The sequence below is a fragment of the Salmo salar genome, chromosome ssa29 (genome assembly GCF_905237065.1).
Source record: "Salmo salar chromosome ssa29, Ssal_v3.1, whole genome shotgun sequence".
Classification (NCBI taxonomy): Eukaryota; Metazoa; Chordata; class Actinopteri; order Salmoniformes; family Salmonidae; genus Salmo; species Salmo salar.
In genome coordinates, this window is record NC_059470.1 from 1,209,009 (window position 1) to 1,233,063 (window position 24,055).

A 24,055-nucleotide genomic window follows, 5' to 3' on the forward strand; every position below is an offset into this window, starting at 1 on the left:
CCTGGATGTGTTTACCCTGACGGAGTAATGAGAGGGCTTCCCCTGGAGGGAGGGAGCGAAAGTGAGAGAGAGCGAGAGGCAGAGAGGCCGAAGGAGAGAGAGGGAGAGGAAATGGTGCATGTGTAATCTAGAATTTCCCTCGCCCTCTGCTAGATGAAATATGAGTGAGATCAACCTCTGTCAGACTCAGGGTGAAGAGGTCATTGACAGGGTCAGTGTTCTAGTTGGAGACTTCCAGAAAAAAATATAGATTTGGCTATACTAACTGGGTTTTTAGCTTACATACCACCACTCATTGTCTCCTAGCTGGTATTAGTACCTGTGTGTGTGTGTGTGTGTGTGTGTGTGTGTGTGTGTGTGTGTGTGTGTGTGTGTGTGTGTGTGCTAGTGGTGCACAGGTCAGATAATAACCCGTTCGCAACTCCCCAACTATATGAGATAAAGTGAAAATCTGAGGCCTGCACCCAACCCTAATCTGCAAATATCGAAAATGCGCTATAGGCTATTCAAAGACGGCAGAACGATTTTTTGATAGGGGTGCAAGATTTTATTTTGCCTGATTTAGATATGTTTCTGCTTATAATTTCCGACATTTTGGTAGGCTATTTGTTGGTCAACTTGTCTATAATTACATACATACAGCTTCTCTTCTGTCATCATATGTTGCCCTAGAAGACTAAATAAACCCTTGCTAAATAGAATAATGTAATAGATCGATATAAGTAATACTTCAATCTAGTTGACATCATTAAAATTCTCTGTCATCTGTCACAGAGCCAAGATGTTTAGGGACTGGGAAGAAAATACAATAACGGAAAAAAAAAACGGGAAAGATTTTCTGTGCAAAATGTCCAAATGACATCAGTTTGACCAGTTGTAAGGGTAAAAAACAAGATTTCAGTTCGGCTTCGATGCATATTTTATGTGGTTGAAACACTATCAGCTTTTATGATGAAGACAGGACCTCTACAGATGGTATCTAACTGAGCATTGCATTCTCTCAAGATGCAGAAATAAATAAATAATATTTATGTTCCAACGTCCAAATTTTGCTTATCATTTTACTGAAGAAATGCTTAATTCTGCAGGAGTTAATATTAATTAAGGCTGTGTGAGAGGTTATAGAACCACAGTCAGTGTCCAGATTTCAGTTTCCATTTAACCCATCTAAACATTAGGCTACAGTTCCCTTGACATGCCATAGTCCCGTCTTGCAAATGTCAAATTTGTAAAACGCCTCTCAATCATCACACATAACATAACATAACTACTATTATCGTCTTTACCACTTCACCAAATCTTTTCCAAACATTACTTTTCTGGCCTTCTCATCTATTTATTTTTAACTCTTCTTTCACAGCTTCTTTCGTATTGAATTAAACTTCGACAATATCCTTTTTGCCTCCTTGGATTTACGGTAACTTTTTCTAATACCAGATATATCAGGATAAGGTAAGACCCAGATGCAGACCGTGTCGAAGTAACCATGTTGATTACAGCAACAGAGGTAAAGGTACAGGACGGCAGGCAGGCTCAGGTCAGGCAGAGTTCGGAAATCCAGATGGGGCAAAGGTACAGGACGGCAGTCAGGGTCAGGGGCAGGCAGAGTGGACAGGCGGGTGGGTTCTGGGTCAGGACAGGCAAGGGTCAAAAACCAGGAGGGCGAGAAAATGAGAGGCTGGGAAAAGACAGTAGTGACAGTAGACCCCCACCCCCCCTTTAGGGGCGCCACCTGGCGTCCTCCTGGGCGCATACCTGGTTGACCGGGGTGCTGGCGGTGGAAGTCGGCGATGAGGGCTGGGTCCAGGATGTCTCTAGCGGGGACCCAGCACCTCTCCTCCGGGCCATAACCCTCCCAGTCAACCAGGTACTGGAAACCCCTGCCCCGTGGTCGAACCCTCAGGAGGCGTCTCACCGTGTACGCCGAATGGCCATTGACGACACAGGGAGGAGGGGTGGGCCTGGAAATGGAAGACAAGGGACTATGAGACACGATCTTGATATGGGACACATGAAAGGTGGTATGTATACGAAGGGTACGGGGCAACAGAAGACGAACAGCAGAGGGGCAGATCCCGGGTGGAGACCCATACCTTGGAGATGGGGAAAGGGCCGATAAACCGGGGGGACAGTTTGCGAGACTCCACCCGGACGGGCAGATACTGGATGGAGAGCAATATCTTCTGCCCAAGACGAAACCGGGGAGCCGGGGTCCGATGCCAATCCGCTTGTCATCGACACCTGGAGGTGGTCTTGAGGAGGGCCGACCGGGCTCTCCTCCAGGTAAGACGACAGCGGTGGACAAACATCTGGTCAGAAGGTATGCCGACCTCCTCTTCCTGCTCAGGCAAGAGTGGTGGTGATACCCCAGGGAACACTCGAAGGCCCGTGGCAGACCAGGGAAGGGTGTTGCGGGCATATTCGACCCATACAAGTTGCTGGCTCCAGGTGGTGGGGTTGGCTCGCTCCTATTGGCTGTTGGACTGGGGGTGGAACCTGGAGGACAGGCTGGCCAACGACCCAATGAAGGTGCAGAACACTTTCCAGAACTGTGATGAGAACTGAGGACCCCGGTCGGAGACCATGTCCACGGGCAGTCCATGGATCGGAAGATGTGCTGCACCATGAGCTGGGCCGTCTCTTTGTCAGAGGGTAGTTTGGGAAGAGGAATGAAGTGGGCGGCTTTGGAGAACCGATCCACCATGGTCAGGATGACGGTGTTGCCATCAGATGGGGGAAGACCCGTGACAAAGTCCCGGGAGATGTGAGACCAGGGACAGTGAGGGACAGGCAGAGATTGGAGGAGATCAGCCAGAGCTTGCCAAAGTGTCATGTTCTGTGTACAAACTGTTCAAGCGGCGATGAATGAGGACACGTCCAGGACCATGGTAGGCCACCAAAAGCACTGTCGCACAAAGGCCAGGGTCCGACGAGCGCCCGGGTGGCAGGAAAGCCTGGAGGAGTGGGCCCAGGACCGCAGAGCCGCAGAGCGGCTCCAGGACCGCAGAGCGGACGATGTTGGGAATGAAAATCTGATTATCAGTGCCTCCCCTGGAGTTTGGCTGGGAACACTGTGCCTCACGGACCTGCTTCCCTATTTCCAGCTGAGGGCCGTCGCCAGGCATGAGGTGGGAAGGATGGTTCCGGGGTAGTAGTCGTGGGGCTATAGCGGTGGGACAGTGCATCCGGCTTGACATTCTTGGATCCCAGCTGGTATGAGAGAGAGAAGATGAACCGTGTGAACAGCAGGGCCCATCTGGCTTGCCTGGAGTCGAGGCGCTTGGCGGTGCGGAGATACTGCAGGTTCTTGTGGTCAGTCCTCACGATGAACGGATGTTCCACACCCTCCAGCCAGTGCCTCCATTCCTCCAACGCCATCTTCACCGCAAGAAGCTCCCGATTCCCCACATCGTAGATCCTTTCTGTGGTGTTGAGGCAATGGGAGAAGAAGGCACAGGGATGTAGCTTGAGGTGAAGGGCAGAACGCTGGGACAGGACAGCCCCCACTCTGACGTCCGAAGCTTCGGCTTCCACCACGAACTGACGAGATGGGTCCGGATGAACCAGGATGGGAGCTGTGGTGAAGCGATGTATGAGGTCCCGGAATGCCCGGTCAGCAGCTGGGGACCACGTGAACGGAACCTTGGGCGAGGTGAGTGCTGGGGAAGCCAGTGTGCTGTAACCCCGCATAAAGCGGCGAAAGAAATTTGGCAAACCCCAGGAAATGTTGCAGCTTCACCCTGGACGTAGGCTAAGGCCAATTCATCACTACTCTCACCTTCCTGGGATCGATCTGGACACTCCAAGCAGAGATGATGTAACCCAGAAAGGGGTTGGTGGAACGATGGAACTTGCACTTCTCCACCTTCACAAACAGCGGATTCTCCAGAAGGCTTTGAAGGACCTGCCAGATGTAGAACACGTGTTCTTGAGGAGAGCGGGAGAAGATGAGGATGTCATCAATGTAGACAAAGATGAACTGGTTCAACATGTCACGGAGAACATCATTCACCAGAGCCTGGAACACAGCAGGGGCGCTGGTGAGACCAAAGGGCATGATCAGATACTCGTAGTGCTCACTGGCCGTGTTGAAGGCGGTCTTCCACTCATCCCCCTCTTGGATCCACACCAGGTGGTAGGCGTTCCGTAGATCCAGCTTGGAAAACACAGTGGCCCCCTGGAGCGGCTCGGAGGCCGAGGAGATGAGTGGTAGTGGGTAACAGTTCTTAAGCATAATGTCGTTGAGTCCCCAGTAGTCAATGCACAGGAGCAGGGTCTTGTCCTTTTTCTCCACGAAGAAGAAGCCTACGCCAGCGGGAGAGGAAGAGGGACAGATAAATCCAGTAGCTAGGGAGTCCCCAATGTAGGTATCCATATCCTTGGTCTCCGGTCCCGACAGAGAGTACAGACGTCCCCGGGGCGGCGTGATGCTAGGGAGAAGGTCAATCCAGCAGTCATAGGGTCGTCGCGGCGGAAGCGAAGTGGCCCGGGCCTTGCTGAACACCAACCCGGAGGTCCTGGTACTCCGCAAGAATGGTTGGAGAGGTTCGGGGCAATTTCTGAGCACCCAGGAAGACGTCCCAGGGCAGGTTGTGCTGACTTCAGGCAATGGGCGTGGCAGAACTGGCTCCAGCCCATGATGGCACCAGTAGACCAGTTAATGAGGGGATTGTGTCCCTGGAGCCCGGAGAATCCCAATACCACAGGAATCAGAGGGGACTTGATGAGCAGGAACTGAACAGCCTCGCTGTGGTTCCCTGAAACCCGAGGGGAAAGAGGGCTGAAGCTCGGAAATGAGGACAAGCTGAGCTAGAAACACCCGACAGGTTGTAAACGGTAGGCTGCCTCCCAGACAACCCACGGAATTGCTTCAGCAAACCGTCCAATGTTCGGTCATGGCGTTCAGCCAATGTTTGGACCCCCTCCATAAGGCCACAAAGCAGTTCCTCGTGCCTCCCGATGGTGGAGTCGCGCAGCTTGCCCAGGTCTGCTGGGTCAGTCAAGGCCAGTTTGAACTATCAGGATAAGGTAAGACCCAGATGCAGACCGCGTCGAGGTAACAATTATATATTACAGCAACTGAAGCAAAGGTACAGGATGGCAGGCAGGCTCAGAGTCAGGGGCAGGCAGAGTGGACAGGCGGGCGGGTTCTGGGTCAGGACAGGCAAGGGTAAAAAACCAGGAGGGCGAGAAAAGACAGGAGCTGACAGGACAAACGCTGGTAATCTTGACAAACAAGACGAACTGGCAACAGACGAACAAAGAACACAGGTATAAATACACAGGGGATAATGGGGAAGATGGGCGACACCTGGAGGGGGGTGGAGACAATCACAAGGACAGGTGAAACAAATCAGGGCATGACAAGATAACCTAAAATAATGAAAGAATAACCTCAATGAAGCCTAAATAAATTCCACATGGATTTTTTGAAGGTATTGTTTTCTCTTTATTCAACCTGCCCGCCACCCACCCGCCCTTCAGCCACACAATATTTGATGACCCTAAACCCGTCCGCCCCACGGATATAACCGCGGGGACTGAGGTTTATGAGTCAACCCGCGCATCACAGTGTATGTGTGTGAGTGTTTGTGTGTGTGAGAGAGAGAGGGAGAGAGCATATGTGTTGGTGTTTGAGTGTGTGGTAGCATTAATAGTGAAAACAAGCATTATCATCCTTCTAAAGCCCCCAGTGGGACTCCATGTCTTACACAGGGCTGCACTTGCTACAGCCTCCCTAAAATCCAATATGTAAATCCACTTAGGCCTGGCAGAGCATGTTCTTATAGCTGAGCTGGTTCTAGTCTAAATTAGCTTTCGGTGGTGGGGGTGTAGAGAGGAGAGGGATAGAGAAAGCGAAGAGAGATAAAGAAAAGGAGGTGAGGGAAAGAGAGAAGGAGGGGGGAGGGAGAGAGAGGGGGAGAGAGAGAAAGAGGTAGAAAGCGAGAGAGAGGGGCAGAGGGGGAGAGGGTAGGGTGGGAGAGAGGCCCCAGAGAAAGGATGGAACAGGGACTAGAAGGGGCTTGCAGTAATCCTCAGGCCAGGTGGGTTTTCATTTGATCCCATGTGCAATGTGCATGAGTGGTCTTTCTTCAGGAATAGCTTTGATGCAGCACGCATGGAGACAAGACAACTGTCCCTCTCAGGGAGATAATGTTGCCTTTTGGGCCTAGTAGGACAAACACCATGCATTCAAACACCACCTTGACAAACACCATGCATTCAGCTCTAAAACTGTCATCACACAGATGATAGAAGATGGACTGTGTGTGTCCATGTGTGTGCCTATGTGTCTGTGTGTTGTGTGTGTGTGTGTGTCTACAATTAAAATGCGTGTGTGTGGGATTCCATTTGAGGCCTACGTTCAATCTCACAGCCCAGGAGCTCGAGTCGGAGGCCCATTCCAGCAGGGGTGGACCTCTCTGGGTAGACCCTGATGTAGTGTGTCAGCAAGGGCTCCACAGTCCTCAGCTCTGGTGTATCGTAGTTCTGATTCCCCTCGAAAATCTGTGGAGAGAGACAGAGAGAGAGAGAGAGAGACAGAGGTAGTGAGATTTATTGTTATTTTTAGAAATCCTTTATTGGCACCATTTAGCTACTGACATACAAAGCAAGAGAGATATAGAGCGAGACAGAGACATTCAGAGAGAGATACAAAGAGAGAGAGAGAGAGCGCAATATTACTGTCTGATAATGTCATGGCTCTGTCTGATATCTCTCCTATCAGAGGCACGAAAGCAGGCTTATTCCTTCCTTCTGAAAAGGAGCAGGGCTTCAGCAAGGCTGAGAGGGGGGAGAAAACAATGGAACATTGACCAGATTTCTCTGGCTGACATCTAAAGTGCTGTCAGTGGGACTGCAACCAAGAGCCCGGTGGCTACAACTAGCACCAGCCGCCCAGCAGGACACAGTGGTCAAAGACAGACTCGGCTCTCTCTGTCTCTGCTCAGGCTCTAAGAAAGAGAGAGGCTAGGGGCCCTTTCTTTGGTAATAACGTAGAGAAGAGGTACAATAGAGGAAAGGAGAGGTTTGACGCTGTCTCTCTCTGCTCAGCCTCTGAAGTTGACTTCTGAAAGGGGGATTCACTTTGGGATAACAGAGGTAGACGTAGAGGACAGTATAGGAGAGGAGAGTGATGGAGTGCAGTGGATTAATGGCCTTTAACACAGGAACAAGTCTTGTCTGTCTTTGATGCTCGGAGGTTCTTAGGGAAAAAGGGAGAGACGGAAAGAGAGAGGAAGAGAAAGGAGTGATTCGTAGGACAGGAGAATATCGAGCCTCTCACTCCTTCATAAATCAACCATCAGGCCATCTGGAACACATTTGTATCCTGTCGAAGGAGGTTGTAATTGGGGATGGGCTGTAGCGGTGCTTCCTGGAGAGGTATGTGTGTGTGTGACACGCACAAAGCATATCGAGGCCGGCAGATACATCTGGGGTGGTTTCTGTGTGTCACATGCTCTCTCAGCTCTCCTGCCTCTTCTCACCTCTCCTCTCTCTTGAGGAGAGCATAATTCCACTGAAATGCTTGAGCAACACCAGTAGAATATTAAGAGGAAAGACGCTAGGCAGCGTAGGACTAGGAGAAGCATTACAGGTGGTTATACAAATGTGCTATAGAGTACTACCCAAATGGACTCCGTAAATGATTCGGCCACAGGACAGGGATTATTACCTGTATCAATGTCACTGTATGTCTGTGGATGGTTTTCAGTTGAAAATATTAAGATCATTTTCCATTAGTTAGTCAACCAAACCCTATTTTTTGTCAACTCCTCAACACGGTAAACACAACCAACAAACAAACAACCAATCAAAACCGTCCTTTCTCTCACCTTTGGCTTGTTGCCGTTAGCGTCCTGGACCATCTTCCAATCAGATTCATTGTTACTGTATCCCAGTCTGAACTTCTTCATGAACACCTTGTTCTCTCTGTGTTTCCCTCCCTGGATGATGAGTCCTCTCACCAGCTTCTCCTCCCCCAGATCCACCTGCAGATGAATGGAGATGAAACGCCTTATAAGCAGTTCATAGATATGCATGACAAGACTTATAACGCATTATGACAGAATCATAATGCATTATACCTGCATGCCTTAAGTAAAGCATTACCAAACTGTTTATTTGCAATGTCATCATAATTTTTGCCAAATTCTTTGTACGTGAATGCAGAATATATACTGAAAACCCAAATGTACTGTGATATGTTACTGTATATTAACCAATATTTCGTAACCATCAAACCTTTCTCCAATTACAAAGCGATTAAAAACATAAGAAAAGTCTGTTACTGTAGGTGATCTAACCTGTAGCCACTCTGAGGTGAAGGGCTGGGGCTGGGGAAGCAGGGTCCACCCGGAGCGGCTGGTCAGCAGGCGGGCATTCTCAGGAACCCAGCTCCGGTCAGTGTGGGATGAAGCTGTGATCTGGGCATCTGTGATCAGACCTGATACCATGCCCAGCATGCCCGAACATGGGTACTCTGAGAGAGTGAGAGGGAGAGAGAGGGGTAAACAGAAGTCTTTCATTGAGCAAGAGGTGATTTGAGAGAGTACCTGATGGGATATAAATATAGCAATAAATGATTTGTATCAGCAGCCAGAGAAGGTTGTTCTTCATGGTTTACGTGTTTAAGGGGGAAAGACAGGGATGAAGTGAATGTTTGAGACAGTGAGTTATAGCGATGAATAGGGATGGTGTGAGAAACAGTTTCTCTGATGCATCCACCTCTCTAGACATTTATCTCCCCCCTCTCTCTCTCCCTCTCGCTCTCTCTCTCACACACTCTACCTCTCTGCTGATGTCTTGCATACTAATGTCTCTGCCTGCAGCGATTGTCTCCCGGCAGCCAATTAAAACTATCCTCTCCTTCGGCGTTCGTTTCTACCTCTATGCATTCTGGGATTTTCTTTCATCTCTAACCCCCTCCCTCCCTCTATGCCCATTTTCCCCCTTTCCTTTTGTCTTTCTATACCTCTGCTCTCATTTAGCCCTGTGTTCTCAGAGCTTTCATCCTGAATCTGCGTTAGTTCATTTTCACCCCCTTGAGAACCTTGTGCATTCTGCCTTTCATTCTACGTTTCATATGCCCTAACTGCATAATACCAGTACTACCGATTTCACTTTGAGCTGCACCGTTTCGTTTGCTGGCAGAAATTTTCCGTCAATGAACCCACACACATACAGGCTGGCTGTCTTGTCTGTCTCCTGGCTGGCCGTCTCTTCCATTTCCTTCCACTTCATCAAAAGCGTCTGAGTCTGCAGTGACCTGTAGTAACCAATATCATCCTTACAATCAGCTCCCAGGGAACGGGATAAAAGCAGATACATTTTGGAACGTCTGCATCTGTATTAAACTCAGAATAACTCTGCCAACTCAACAGAAAAAGGATTCATTTCAGTCCTCTCTCTGTCTTTATAGTTATCTGATGTAGTTCCTGTTCGAATCAGAGAATTAACTAGTCCAAATGAAATTAGAGAGAACTCCATGTTTCCTCAGGACAGGTCCAAACGCTCACTGGGAGATTTGTCATCCATTTGAGGGTTCCCTTTCGTCAACTGCCAAGAGCCCTGCCAGTGTGATCTCTGACAGCCTCCCTCTGACACGGCACTAAGGCACTCCACTGTAATGGCTCACACTCTCGCTCTTTGAAGTAGATGGATAAAACAGAGTTGTTGGGGGGGGGGGTTCCAGGGGGCTGGGAAGTTTGGGTGATCAGAGCCATCCAAACTGTTGTCATGAGCTGTTAATGCATCTCAGCGGTCTGGTTGGAGATTGTTTGGGACGGCACGCATGGCGGACACACCGACCGTGTATATGTGTGCGTGTGTGTGTGTGTGTGTGTGTGTGTGTGTGGTGGAATGCTACTGTAAGGAGCAGGGTAACCCAGGGTTTGAATGGAGAATTCTCTGGCTAAACACACACATGGGCTTATTTACCAACAGAACAGCAGAAACTAAGCAGTCAGCAGGGATGAGGTTAATAAGTAGCTGTGTATCTCTGACGCAGGGCACATCTCACATGTGCAAATACCAGATGTGATTAGACACAGCCTGAAGGCCCTGGTTTTCTGTGGGCTTAAATTGGGACACATTTTTGTATCGCATGAAAAGTATTTGTATACTGTCAGTAATCTCATTAAATTATGATTCTCTCTGAATGTATGTGATTATAGGATTGCAAAGTGGACTGGACTGAAAGCTGAAAACAGTTAAAACCCCTTTGACCCGTATGAACACGTGGGTGTGATCATTCATTCTACAGTGGTCCCTGCAGCATACGCTCTAACCAGTGTGATTAGAACACTTCATTGGAACGTCTAGTTACGATTGACGCAACAGTCAGCGTTTGAGCAAACCACAGTTTTTTTTCACAGAAACAGTTTGCACAAACACACTCTTTACAAGGTTATATCCTCAATGTGAACAGTTTATTTCTTCCTAGGTTCTGGCCTTTCTAGGGAGCTTTTCCTAGCCACCGTGCTTCTACACCTGCATTACTTGCTGTTTGGGGTTTTAGGCTGGGTTTCTGTACAGCACTTTGTGACATCAGCTGATGTAAGAAGGGCTTCATAAATACATTTGATTGATTGATTGATTGATTTCTGGATGCAATGTTCAGACAGTCACAGAAGTAGCAACTGCATAACACTTTTGTCATCCAAATCAGAAAATGTAGGCTACATTAGTCTTAGCGCTAACTGAGTAAAGGGTGAGCTAACACAAGCGGTCATATTTAGCCAACTCTCAGCTAATAGTAATTATACTCTGTCTCATCAGCCCAGCCAAGCAATTCAAAAACTTGTTCTTCACTATAAAAAGCATCTAGACATTATCTCTCATTTCATTTAGACTAACATTTCGTTTTCAACAACGGAGAGTTGTATAAATCATGCTGTCTCTCCGACATTTGAAGCATTGTTTCGATATTCAAATTCGATCTCCAGTTGTCCCATATTAATGAACGTGTCGGGATGAGACAGACAGGCAGGCAGTGTTTCTCAACCAGTTGAAGTCATGAATCAGCAGGCATCATTTTTATGGATATATACTGTCACGTCCTGACCAGTATAAGGGTTATTTGTTATTGTAGTTTGGTCAGGACGTGGCAGAGGGTATTTGTTTTATGTGGTTCGGGGTGGTGTTTTTGTAGAAGGGTATTTGATTTATGTATTCCGGGGTTTTTGGGCACTGTTCCTTGTTAATGTATTTCTATGTTTAGTCTAGTTAGTTGTATTTCTATGTTTAGGTTAATGGGGGGTTGGACTCTCAATTGGAGGCAGGTGCTTTCTCGTTGCCTCTGATTGAGAGTCCTATATATGGGTAGGTGTTTGGTTTAGTGTTTGTGGGAGATTGTCTCTTGTTTTGCGTGTGTGAGCCTTACAAGACTGTTTGGTTGTTCGTGAGTTCTTTGTCGTTTTGTTATTTTGGTGTTTTCTTGGTTTTCAATAAATATCAAGATGAGCATCCACATCCCTGCTGCGTTTTGGTCCTCCTTTCCCGATGACAACCGTGACATATACAAAGAAATGTCAATTGAAAAAAGATCAAACGAAACGAAGTGCAGCTAGTTTGCCGTCTTTCCAGCTTCAGTTTGAAGTGATTGTGTTAGCTGTATTATTGTCTCTCTCCTCTGAACAACAGTGTCCTGATGAGTGAGCACATTTTCTATGCCAGGCGAAATCGTGCCTCATTAGCTTATTGTTATGGATGCATCCAAATGAATGTCTCTAGAAAACAGCTTAAACAAATGCAAATGCAGCTACTTTGCTATTATTCTGGCTGCACTTTTAGACATGACCGTATTTGGCTAGCTAGCAAGCAAAGGATAAGAGCGTTGCCAGCCAGTATTTTACTTTTTTTTTTTTGTTGTCAGTTTTGTATGGCAATGGAACACTCAGAACAACTGGGTCGCGTCCATAGATACAGAACAAAAAGACTGAACGACTGGGTCTAGAACGAACGACCAGCCGGGTTGGGTAGCAACCCTAGATTTGTGTCTAGACTATATCTTGTGGAAGGATGAAATAGTATGAATAAATGAATACAAATAATGAAAATATGTCAATTATTATTTGAATATGTTGGTAATCCGTTGTATAAAAGTGATAATGCCCTCGAAGCCGGTGTTTGGAGGATATATTGGCATGGTTTGTCTTGACTTCGTCTCGGGCCTACCAACACCCGTGCCAATTTATCTTCCAAACACCAGCTTCTCGGGCATTATCACTTAATTATAAGATTGGTTGTTTGGATACTGGATGACGATTGGGCGAGCAACGTTCCATGCCGTGCTGTAATGGCCATTACAGACACTCCTACTGTATGCCTGCTAATCTGAAAATTATCACTGCGCCTCCATAAGAATAAATTGTTCATGTTGCTGTCCGAATCATCTCTTTTATTTATCTCAACTTGCACATCATTTTCCCCTTGCTTCCAGCCTAGCATTTAGTTTGGTACATTGGGGGTTATTGTCACATCCTGACCTGTAAAAGGGGTTATTTGTTATTGTAGTTTGGTCAGGGCGTGGCAGGGTGTGTTTGTTTTGTGTGGTTCGGGTTTTTTGGTTTATGTTCTACATTTTCTATTTCTATGTGTTTATCTAGTTTTTCTATTTCTATGTTAGGGTTTTGGTAGGACCTACAATTAAAGGCAGCTGGTTTCTGTTGCCTCTAATTGGAGACCATATTTAGTTGGGGTTTGTTTCACTTGTGTTTTGTGGGTGGTTGTTTCCGGTATAGTCTGTGCACCTTACTGGACTGTTTTCGTCATTTGGTTTGTTTAAGTGTTTTTTCTTTAATAAAGAAGAAGATGATAAATATACCCGCTGCATTTTGGTCCACTCCTTACGACGACCATGACAGTTATAAGCCTCGCTGTCTGCCTGTCCAACCTTTAGAATTTTGATCTCTGTATTATCAGAGTGAACAGTGCCCAGACGAGAAGAGACAACTTTTTCTGAGCCAGTCGAAATCATGCAACAAATGTCATTATCATGGACATATCCAAGTAAATGCCAATTGAAATGCAGCTAGTGTACTGTTATTCCAGGTTCAATGTTTGACGTGACTGAAATTGCTGCAGTTAGCTAGCTAGCTAGCAGGTTGCAAGTGACAAGAATGTTTTTCTTTGTTAACCAAAGATAAGAAGAGGTGACAAGTTGAGTTGGGTTTGTTTGCAGTATGCATGTTGAAGGCGAAGGGGGTGTGTCATCTACCATCATTCACTTCCCATCATTTACTTCCAGAAAGATGAGTGAACAATCCCTTTACCTCGTTTTGCTATAACATCTTTGGTCTGACAGACATTTACATGATACCCAAAATGCTTTGAGTGATGTCAACAAACATGGATCCACATATAGCTGGAAAATAGCTTACAACCTTCAAAAAAGTATTTAACACACGTGTCCATTACAATCTATGCAAGAATTGGAATGCATGATTTGTCACCAGTACTTGCAAATGTGAATAAAACAGTAAATAAAGAAATGATTACCACACAAACCATTTTCTAATAGTGATTTATTGATACAAGTGGCCCATGCCATTGTTATGATGCTGATGATTTGTCGCCACAGATGGTTTGTTTACATTTCTACTGTTGTGGCTAGATGGAGTAGCTAGGCCTACAACAGCTCTATCTAGTGGTCGTGTCAGGGACAACAGTTGTTGACAACTAGCATTGTAGCTAAGCCTTGCCTCTAACTCTTTTCCTAAGCTAAACCTCATTCTCTTAACCTCCTATGTTAATTCACCTAACCTTCTGCATTAGTTCCTAACTTGCCACGTTAATTATCCTAACCTGATATGTAAACAAACAATCTGTGGAGACATATCATCAGTATCACCACACCAGCAGCCAATCACGTCAACTGACACTCTGATCATTGTTGTTGTTTATGTAGCCTATGTAGCTAGTGGGCTAAGCTGTAGCATTAGACATGTCTTTCAAAAAGAGACAGCTAACAAATGCAGAATTTCTGGAGATTTTTGTAAATTTTAACAATGATTATTTTTTGGGTGAAGTACAGTAGGTCTGCAGTAGCTGGAAGGCCTCCAGCCATTTCACCCCTCCTGGCCCTGCTCTTGGTTTTGATGAGACCCAGTCTTGAGTGCAAAGCCCCTTTTTTGCAATTGGACATACAGTTCACATACAAATCAAATATAGTTCCATTATGCAATTGTATTGACAATATCTCACCCACCTCCCCACTCTCTCACCATCGTCTCCACTCCCTCATCCTCCCTACTCCCTCTTCAAACAGTATGTTGCTAGCATACAAAGGTGTCCTCAATCTTTAGCACAAAAGATGTTCAGTTCCAGTTATGATGTTGGCAAGTTATGTTCAATAATGTGTGTGTGTAGTTTCTGAAATACAGAATAAAGAGGAATTATTAGTAATTACAATACAATATCAGGATATAGCAATAAAACACTATTACAAGTAACATAATAACTTTAGAGCTCCACAAGGGGGAAGGGCATAGCTATGCAGGCCAAATACAGGCCAATTCAATGGTTATGATAAGGCCAGCCTGGGTAACTTCAGGATACAACAGAAGTTTTGCACATGCGCACTTCACAGGGTAGGCATTCCCTAACGAAAATATGCAAATAAATGCTAGAACGCGCCAATAGGATCTTACTAGCTCATGCTTGGCTCTGCCCACGTCCTTACTTTTTCTGCCCATCTCCTTGCTTATTATACCCTATATGATTAATTTGCTCCCATTGGAAATGACAGGCGCTGGTCTATCTTGGGTTAGTTATAAAAATCTTTGCTAATACTTCTTTGACGCCATTAGCATCAGCATTGTTTTACAGAACTAATAGAAAAATGTAACTACATAAGCACAATTGAGTATAACACCATAAAGGTTATGAAATCAGTACCTTGCTTGTCCGTGGTTGTAAAGGAATACACACAGAATACATTATGCTCCATACATAAATACGGTGTGCTACAGTAGAAATTACACAACACAGTATACAGAAACTGCATTATGATAAAGTAATAAGGCACTTACTTTGATACGAACACACAGAGTAATTATTAGTAAGGAAAACAACAACAAAGGCAATATGAGCACCATCTGGAAAATGCACCAGGGTGAAAAAGTTTGGGCAGGTTCTGTTCTGACTGGAAATGTGCAAATGTCTGCATACTTGACCTAGGGAAACACTGGTGGAATGCTTGGGCCATTGGGCTCACATCGAAAAGATAAGTCTGTCTGCCTCATCTAGCTAATCCTTGCCTTACATCAGCATAGCATGCCTCAAACGTAAGTTGTCCGCCACAGTGAAATGGGCTACTTCTATGTGAATTAATGAGGAGGAGGAACGCACCTCATTTCAAACTGTTGTAAAAATATACAAGTTGAAAGATAGCCTATAGATAATTAGCAGGCAACGTGCCTTGGTTTTTACTGGCAGTGGGGGTTAACTGTCCTGTTGCCTAAGAATCCCATTTTGGAACAATAACCATGTTTCCATCCACAGTTTTTATGCAAGTTTTATTTTATTTCACCTTTATTTAACCAGGTAGGCTAGTTGAGAACAAGTTCTCATTTGCAACTGCGACGTGGCCAAGATAAAGCAAAGCAGTTTGACACATGCAACAACACAGAGTTACAATAAACAAACATACAATCAATAATACTGTAGAAAAAATCTATATACAGCATGCGTAAGGTAAAGTCATACCGTATAAAAAAAAAAGTCACGACAGCTGTGTGGAAATAGGAAGTTTCAGTACAATTTTATAAATGCCGACAGATAATTTGTTTGTTCTACATTGTGGGATCTTTTTGTGTCTGTAAAATTAATTATGTGAGAAAAGGCGGTGGAAACGCCTTTATGGGCAAATATTTATATAATAACCATCATATCGAAGTAAACTTGGAGTCAAGCAATGATATGGTGTGTGGTCCTCCCACTATGACTCGGGAAACCGAGCAGTGTATTAGGCTACAGATGAAATAACTTATGATGAATTTCACAGGGTGGTGAAAGTGCACTGTGATCTTGATTCGCCTTTCCAATAAATATCAAGGGTATCATTCTAGTGACATGATGATTGATGCTGGACTGCCGTATGACAAATAATCATCCATAATAATCTCATCATGTAGACTAGCCTACCTGCAGAGCCTACCCACACTGTATCTGCAATCTGTTGGCTAGAGCGCACATGCCAAGACCTGAGCAGGCACATTTGCTATTTAACGCAACTGTTTTTTGTGACAAAAATATCGGTAGAGTTGAAAGTAGGATAGAAATATATTGAACTTTACATTTTTATTCCGAACATGAAAACGTAAGCGCAAAAAAATTATTTTGTGTGCACTATATCATCACGCACTGATTTTTACCCACAAAAAGTGCAATTGGTGAAAACACACCACTGGTGGGAAAATTGACATATTTTCTTTATGCGGATTCTAGAGTATTTGCATGAAAATCTGTTGCCAGTTGGAAGGAAATCTAGCTTCCGAACAAATTCTGAAATCACACGCATAAAAATATATAATTGGAACCTTCTCAAACCTGACTTGAGCATTACAAGATTCCCTGCCCCCCTCCCCCCTCCCTCCCTCCCCCCGCTCTCTGAGTGCCTGCAGAAAATCCCAGCTGGCAGCATGATCAGAGTGGTGTTCTGCCTGCCGCAGGCTGATGACGGCACAGAGGGGCCCTGTGGCACTCCCTGCTCCTGTGATGTGTCTGCAGTGTGGTCTTTGTGTCTGTGTGTCTGTAGTGCGGTCTGGTCGCAAGCCCAAACCCTCTCCAGCTATGTGCCAGCACCGCACTGCCCTCTGCTCTGCCACAGATACACATATATGTAGATACACACACACACACACACACACACACATGCACAAACACTCAAACGCATAGAGACGCACACACATAAAAGGCACAGGCTCTCACACACACTAACAAGCACAAATACTAATAAACATTCAAAAGCAAGAGAACATAGACAGACTTTCAGACAAACAAAAGCACACACATGAAAAAGAACCCCACACACACATAAATCCTTTCACATACTCATACAAGAAATGCATGACAAAAATGGAAGTGATGATATGAACCCAGCCACAATCAAAGCCTTGCAGTGGGTGGAAAGGTTCCAACATCACACTGATGAGGATCACTGCAGCAGGAGACTGAGGCTAGGTGGGTTGGGGAGGGGGGGACAGGAAGGTGGACCAGAGCCATGGAGGTGGTGTGTGTGTGTGTGTGTGTGTGTGTGTGTGTGTGTGTGTGTGTGTGTGTGTGTGTGTGTGTGTGTGTGTGTGTGTGTGTGTGTGTGTGTGTGTGTCTACGCGGTAGAAGCAGCAGCACTCAGCTAGGGGAAGGCGCTCTGCTGGCCCCCGCTCCAAGAGCTCTGCCTGTCTGCTTGCTGTTGAAGTCATCCATATTGAATGAGGTACATTCAAACATCAGGTAACATAAATACGTAATCACCTTCATGTGTCTCTCCTTCATAATGCAGAAGGCAGCACTTGCCTCAGAGTAAACCTTCTCTCACTGGGCTCTCACTACTGTGAGATAGTAAACCATTTCATCTAAGACGAGGAGGAAAACATCAACCAGGTAGGTTACATGAGAGACGAAAGGCCTAAACAAATTCCAATGGAGACCTGTGCAAAAATATCACTTACCGTAATTTCCGGACTATTAAGCGCACCTGAATATAAGCCGCACCCACTGAATTTAAAAAAGATATTATTTTGAACATAAATAAGCCGCACATGTCTATAAGCCGCAGGTGCCTACCGGTACATTGAAACAAATTAACTTTACACAGGCTTTAACGAAACACGGCTTGTAACAAAAATAATTAGGCTTTAACGAAACATGGCTTGCAACAAAAAATAAAAAATTTGCAGTAAGCTTTAGTTGTCTTTTTGCACTGAGCCAATTCCTCACGCTGCTGTTTCCAACGTCTTATCATCGACTCCTTAAGACCAAGCTCCCGTGCAGCAGCTCTATTTCCTTTTCCAACAGCCAGATCAATCGCCTTCAACTTGCAAGCTGCATCATATGCATTTCTCCGTGTCTTTGCCATGATGAGGGTGACAAAATGACTACTGTAATCAGAATGATGGGAAGTTTGAGAGCGCTCGATTTAATCTAAACAGTAAACAAAAAAGTTGTTTGACCTTAACCGTTCGGCAATTTCATTGGTCTAATGAAAGCTTCATGCCGCCAAAAAACTGAGCACGTCACAGAATGTGTTAATTTGGAGAAAAAAAAATTGAAAGCGGGAAAAATCCATATATTAGCCGCATCATTGTTTAAGCCGCGAGGTTCAAAGCCTGGGAAAAAAGTTGCGGCTTATAGTCCGGAATTTACGGTACTCATTTTACCAAAAAGTAAAATCGGGTAAATAAAATATCATCAGCAGTCAGTGACTTGCATGCATTTGAATATTGTTTTGCCATTTGCATGGCAAACTAACATCGCTAAGTAGAGTCTGGTCTGCCAGTGCCAGACAGTGTGAAACACTGAGATTTCTATGGTACTGACCTGATATCTTACAGCCGTACACCTCGAAGCGCAGAGCGATGCCCATTTCCCAGGCAATGGGCCGGACCCGGACGAAGCGGGTGAGAGTGGGTTTGGGAAGCATCGTCCTGGCAACATCAGTAGGGTTGGTGTTCCCTTGGAAAACCTGGGATGGAGACAAGAAGTTGTTAATTATACACAGTTTGTTTAGTACGTGATGTAGATTCACCAGGAAAGAGGCCTACTTGGCCAACTGAGGCCTGGGCCTCGCATCACACAGTTTCCCACACAGCATAGGGACAGTATATTGTAATTTATTTTAATGGCCACATTAAATATTTCACTTGTAACACTGCTGCAAAAAGCAATACAGGAATTCAATCTTTTAGCCTACAGTTTTACCACCAAAATGAGGTACCACCAAACTGAGTGTTAATGAAATGTCAACTAAACTAATACATACAGATAATACATGTCTTCCAGAGAGGACAGACACAGATGAGTGTATAGAACAGCACAGTGCCCTTTCTGCTACTCCATCAGTGATCTGAACATCTTTCCGCTACTCCATCAGTTATCTGAACAACCTTTATTACAAGCACGCACACACGCAGGCACGGACACACACACACACACACACACACACACACACACACACACACACACACACACACACACACACACACACACACACACACACACACACACACACATACATACATACATACACACAGCTATGTCTTGCTACTCTTGCGAGGACTTTTTGGAGACCAACAATTGATTCCCATTGAAAATACTATTTTTCCTACCCCTAACCTTAAGCCCTAAACCTAACCCTAACTCCTAACCCATAAACCTAACCCCTAATCCTAATTCTAGTTCTAACCCAAAAATAGTATTTTCTGAATTTTGGTTGGTTTACTATTCTTGTGTGGACTTCTGGTACTCACAAGTACAGTAAAACGTGTACACGCACACACTCACACTCACACATATACACACACACACACAAACATTTGGTGGGATCTCTCTGACCTGTCTGACTGAGTGACTCTGTACTCTGTAGAAACCAGTGGTACTGTGGTGTTAACCCCGTGAGAGAATAGTGCTAGCCAATCAGTAGCAGTGGGTTGCTTGGTAGTAAACCTAATCTTGGCTGAAGTGTATGAGACAAATGAGATAAAATGTCAGCAGGCAGGGCCAATGGAACCTTAAGTCCGTCTAAGAGCCTTCCTCTCCCCGTCCCTATCCTCACTTCCCTGTCCCTATCTTTACTTCCCTGTCCCTATCCTCACTTTCCTGTTCCTATCCTCACTTCCCTGTCCCTATCCTCACTTCCCTGTCCCTATCCTCACTTCCCTGTCCCTACTTCCCACTCCTGGTTCCCTATAGATAATAGTCATCAACTGAGTAACGGAAGTAAGGAATGGCAAAAAAAAAGTTATCCACTCTCTTAAATGTCAGGCCGGTCAGAGATTCTCTCTCTCTGTCGCATTACCTGGATTTTTCCAGCTAGCTAGCGCCATCACCATCACGCTAAAGCGCCAAACTGCGGGCTCAGCACCTAGTAAATGGGACCCACTCCTCACAAAAGCACTTTAGAGGCCGGAACAGAGAAACATGGTTTTCCACATCACATTTAAGCACCCGGTGCTTTAAAAAAAGAACGGTATACTTAGGATAGGTCTTAAAAAAATTGGGCCTGAGAGGGGTGGTGGGTAGGGTACACACACTCACACACAAGCACAAAAAGTGCTACTTTGGTTGCTATTTGGGGAAAATGTTGCTGTCCTTGACATAAACACACACACACATTTTGACACATACACACACATGTACAATGGTGACTGTTTACAGGTTCCACAGATAACTTAGGCTGGTCAAACTAACATTTTGATGGCCCTGTGGAGTGTGAACACCGAGAGAGATGTTTACAGATAGAGAGTCTGCTGGTCTGTTTCACAGGCTGATCGCTGATCGGTTAGTAACGCTCGGGTTAATTCTCTCTCTCTCTTTCACTATTAGCCACCTCTACCAGCTGCTCAAACATGGAACCTCTCCTCTTACCATCCATTAATCTTTTTCTTTCTCTCTCCCTCCTCCCCATTTCATTCATCCATCTCACTCCTGGTTTATTAAAGCCTTTAATAACTCCTTTCCTTTTTCAGAAAAATACCAGAGCCTGACCCACAGTAAACAATGACTTCATCCAGCCCTCACTAAATGACTACGACCTATATACCAGGCGGTGTCAGAGGAAGGCCCAAAAAATTGTCAAAGACTCTAGTCACCCAAGTCATAAACTGTTCTCTATGCTACCACACGGCAACCAGTATCAGAGCGCCAAGTCTAGGTCCAAAAGGCTCCTTAACAGCTTCTATCCCCAAGCTATAAGACTGCTGAACAATTAATCAAATGGCCACCCGGACTATTTACATTGCTGCCCCCCCCCCACACTTGCTGTTTATTATCTATGCATAGTCACTTTACTCCTACCTACATGTAAAAATTACCTTGACTAACCTGTATCCCCGTTATTATTATTTTGTGTTACATTTAATTTTATTTTGAAAATATTTTCTTAACTCTATTTCTTGAACTACATTGTTTGTTAAGGCTTGTAAGTAAGCATTTCACGGTAAGGTCTACACCTGTTGTATTTGGCTCTTGTGACAAATCTAATTTGATTTGACGACTGTAGTCTCTTTAAAAGACAGAGAGTAGTACGGCATTGTAAATACAGTCTCTCTCACACAATGTTGTGTGTATTAGCATACCACGCTTAGCACATAATATTATAGTGGGAACATTTTTGTTACACAAAGACAGAACAGAACACAGACCAGACCAGGCCAGGGGCATTCCCCTTTTTTGAGGTATGGTGTGGCTGAGACAGAGATCCAAGCTAATATTAAGGAGGAGACCACAATTCAACTCTGGCTGACTGTTAGTTTACACATGACTGACTATTTGAAGTACTGGGTCTGGTTGGCCATGTCTTCTGCTTTTGATATACTATTCTATTAGTACTGCTACTTCTGCAGTAACACACACAGTGCTGAAGTATAAGAAAAGCCTATGCGCTTATGACACCATGCAATCTTAGAGGTGGGCAGTGGGGTAGAGTGGGTGAGGAGTAATCTCTCTTACCTTCTGTTTTGACCCCTCCTTTAGTGTGATCCAGTCTTCTCCGTTAGAGCTGACATCCACCTTGTAGGACTTGATCCAGTAGGTTTTCCTGGTCTCCTGGGAAACGGCCCCCTGTGTTCCGATGGCCGACACAAACCGAAGGAAACCCAAGTCCACCTAAGGAGAGAGGGAACGGTCAGTAAAGTTCAATTCAAACTTTATCTTTCTCATTAGGGAACTTCTTGTGTGGAATAGTACAGAGCATACAGAAATACTGTACTTTCAGTATAAAGAGAAACTGTACTGCATGTACCAAATACTGACGATATAAAATAGTTATTGAAAAGCACCTTTAGCCCACACCTCATCAAACTATGACTGAAATGTAATAAACAGCAGAAGTACGGAATGATATTCTATTGATAAAAAAAGGACACTGGATGAAATCTTAATTTCCTGTGATGGGAAGAGCTTATTTGATAAAAGTGAATATTGAATGGAATGGAGTCTCCTCATATTCAACAGAAAAAAAGCCGATATTAGGTTGAATTTCAAATAGTATAAGGCTGTGTAAAAAAAAATGTAGCTTCATAAATAATCATGAACTGCTGTAACATTACTGATTTGTTATTATATTTTTACGAGCCGACTGTCAGACTGGGAGAATAGGGCCAAGAGGTTATTGGAGAGAAGGGAGTTAGAACAGAGTCAGTAAGGTTGAAAGGACTGTGATGCTGAACAGACTAAAGTGAAGGAGGTTTCCCTGCATCAGGGTTTGAGAACGTTTACACTGTTTTCTATCAGAACTGTGGACAGTCTCTGTCTCTGTCTGTCTCTGTCAGGAAGAAGCAAACCCATACTCCTGCACTGCCTCTCCATGTGTTGACTCCTACTCCTCTGAACAATCAGGACATCTCGACCTCAACCACCCCATCTCCCCATGGATCCCCTTAAATGGACAGATCCATGTCCCATCAAGCTTGTCTAACAGGGCTAAAGTTACAGTAGGGGCTTGAGTCTGGATTGATTAAACAGTTCAGACGTGGACTGTTAGTTACAGTAGCCCCCACTCTGAGAGAGAGAGAAGACATTGTATCGGCTCGCTGGTCCCTCACGCAGAGAAAGAAAAACAACACTTGTCCTTTTGGCTTGTCTTCATCCTCTGGTCTGCCCGTATGGATGCCACTTAAATCCTGCATCTCATCTCTCTATCCAAAACAGAAGAGAAGGGGAGGAAAGACTGGCGGACGACTGATGGAGGGCCCGTGGGAGAAACCTCCAGTTTGGCTCTCTCCCTCACTCTCTCATTTGACAGGACACACTGATGCTAATAAGGAGTAAATGATGCATCTCAAATGGCTCCCTATTCCCTATAGTGCACTAATCTGACCAGGGTCCATACGGCTAGTGCACTAAATCGGGAGCCATTTGGTATGCAACCACAGAGAGCCGAGGAGATCAGCCTTTCAATACTAGCTTAAACCAGCTGACTAGACCACTAGCCAGCTAGCCAGTCAGTACAGGCAGCCCAGGCAGTGCAGGTTAAAGACATCCATACACCCTTAAACAGTGAAGAGTGCTCCTCTCTCTCCCTTGCTCCGCTGCACATGCTTAACATATCATAGTTAAGACTCAGACTCACATCTGCATATCACAGTGAATACATTGTGTATACATTGTCATTCCTGAATACATTGTAATTTGTCTACTTTAAATGCATTCAGATCCAAAAACAAAGGATAAAACCAGATGGGGAGACCATGAATAAAGTCTATATATTACTTACTTTTTTGGGGGAGCCGATGGATGGATGAAGAAAAAAAAGAGAGAGAAAGACAGAATACTTTTGTTCCTGCCTTGGAGCTTAACTGGGTTTACAGAATAAGGCCCAGATTTGTTTTGCCCCATAAACAGAGACAGAATCAAATCCCCTGTTTCAGAGCCTTCCTTTTTAATAACAGACAAGTCACAATCCCCATCGCATGGTTGGAAGGGAGAGGGGAAGAAAATAAGAATGTGCCAGTACAGATGGAGAGCGGTCTGGATGGGGAGAAAATGAGAGAGGAGAGGAGAAGAGTGAGGCGAGGCAAGGCAAGTCCTCCTCATCCTCCTCCTCATCATCTCCTTTTATAGGGGATGACATGTCATGAGAGTTGCCTCCTATGCTGCTTCACGGCTGACCTGAACCAATGACAGATCGGCTTACTGAGAAGACAAGGTCGAGTGGGATGACTTGGCCATGGATCATCCTTCTGCTTGGATCCTCATTAGCCATAATGGAATAATGGAATTAGAACGTTACGAGAGTTACAAGAGTTAGGAGCTCTCTCAGTCAGTGACCACCCCTAATTGAGAAAACTCATGAACACTCATAGTCAGTCAGATAGGCTGTGTCATTGGCTGGCTA

The 24,055-nt window shown here is 45.0% G+C and overlaps 1 protein-coding gene across 6 annotated transcripts in view; it reads right to left on the minus strand.

Moving 5' to 3' along the window:
• LOC106590027 (neuropilin-1a) overlaps window positions 1–24,055 on the minus strand; it is a 132,168-nt gene that overhangs the window by 7,702 nt on the left and 100,411 nt on the right. For all 6 annotated transcript variants that reach the window (XM_014180515.2, XM_014180517.2, XM_014180516.2 and 3 more), the window contains 5 exons: window positions 21,670–21,825; window positions 18,541–18,685; window positions 8,307–8,482; window positions 7,836–7,991; window positions 6,363–6,507 (listed from right to left, as the gene is read on the minus strand). In XM_014180515.2, the coding sequence (XP_014035990.1) occupies window positions 6,363–6,507; window positions 7,836–7,991; window positions 8,307–8,482; window positions 18,541–18,685; window positions 21,670–21,825 (778 nt within the window). The remainder of the gene's footprint in view (window positions 1–6,362; window positions 6,508–7,835; window positions 7,992–8,306; window positions 8,483–18,540; window positions 18,686–21,669; window positions 21,826–24,055) is intronic.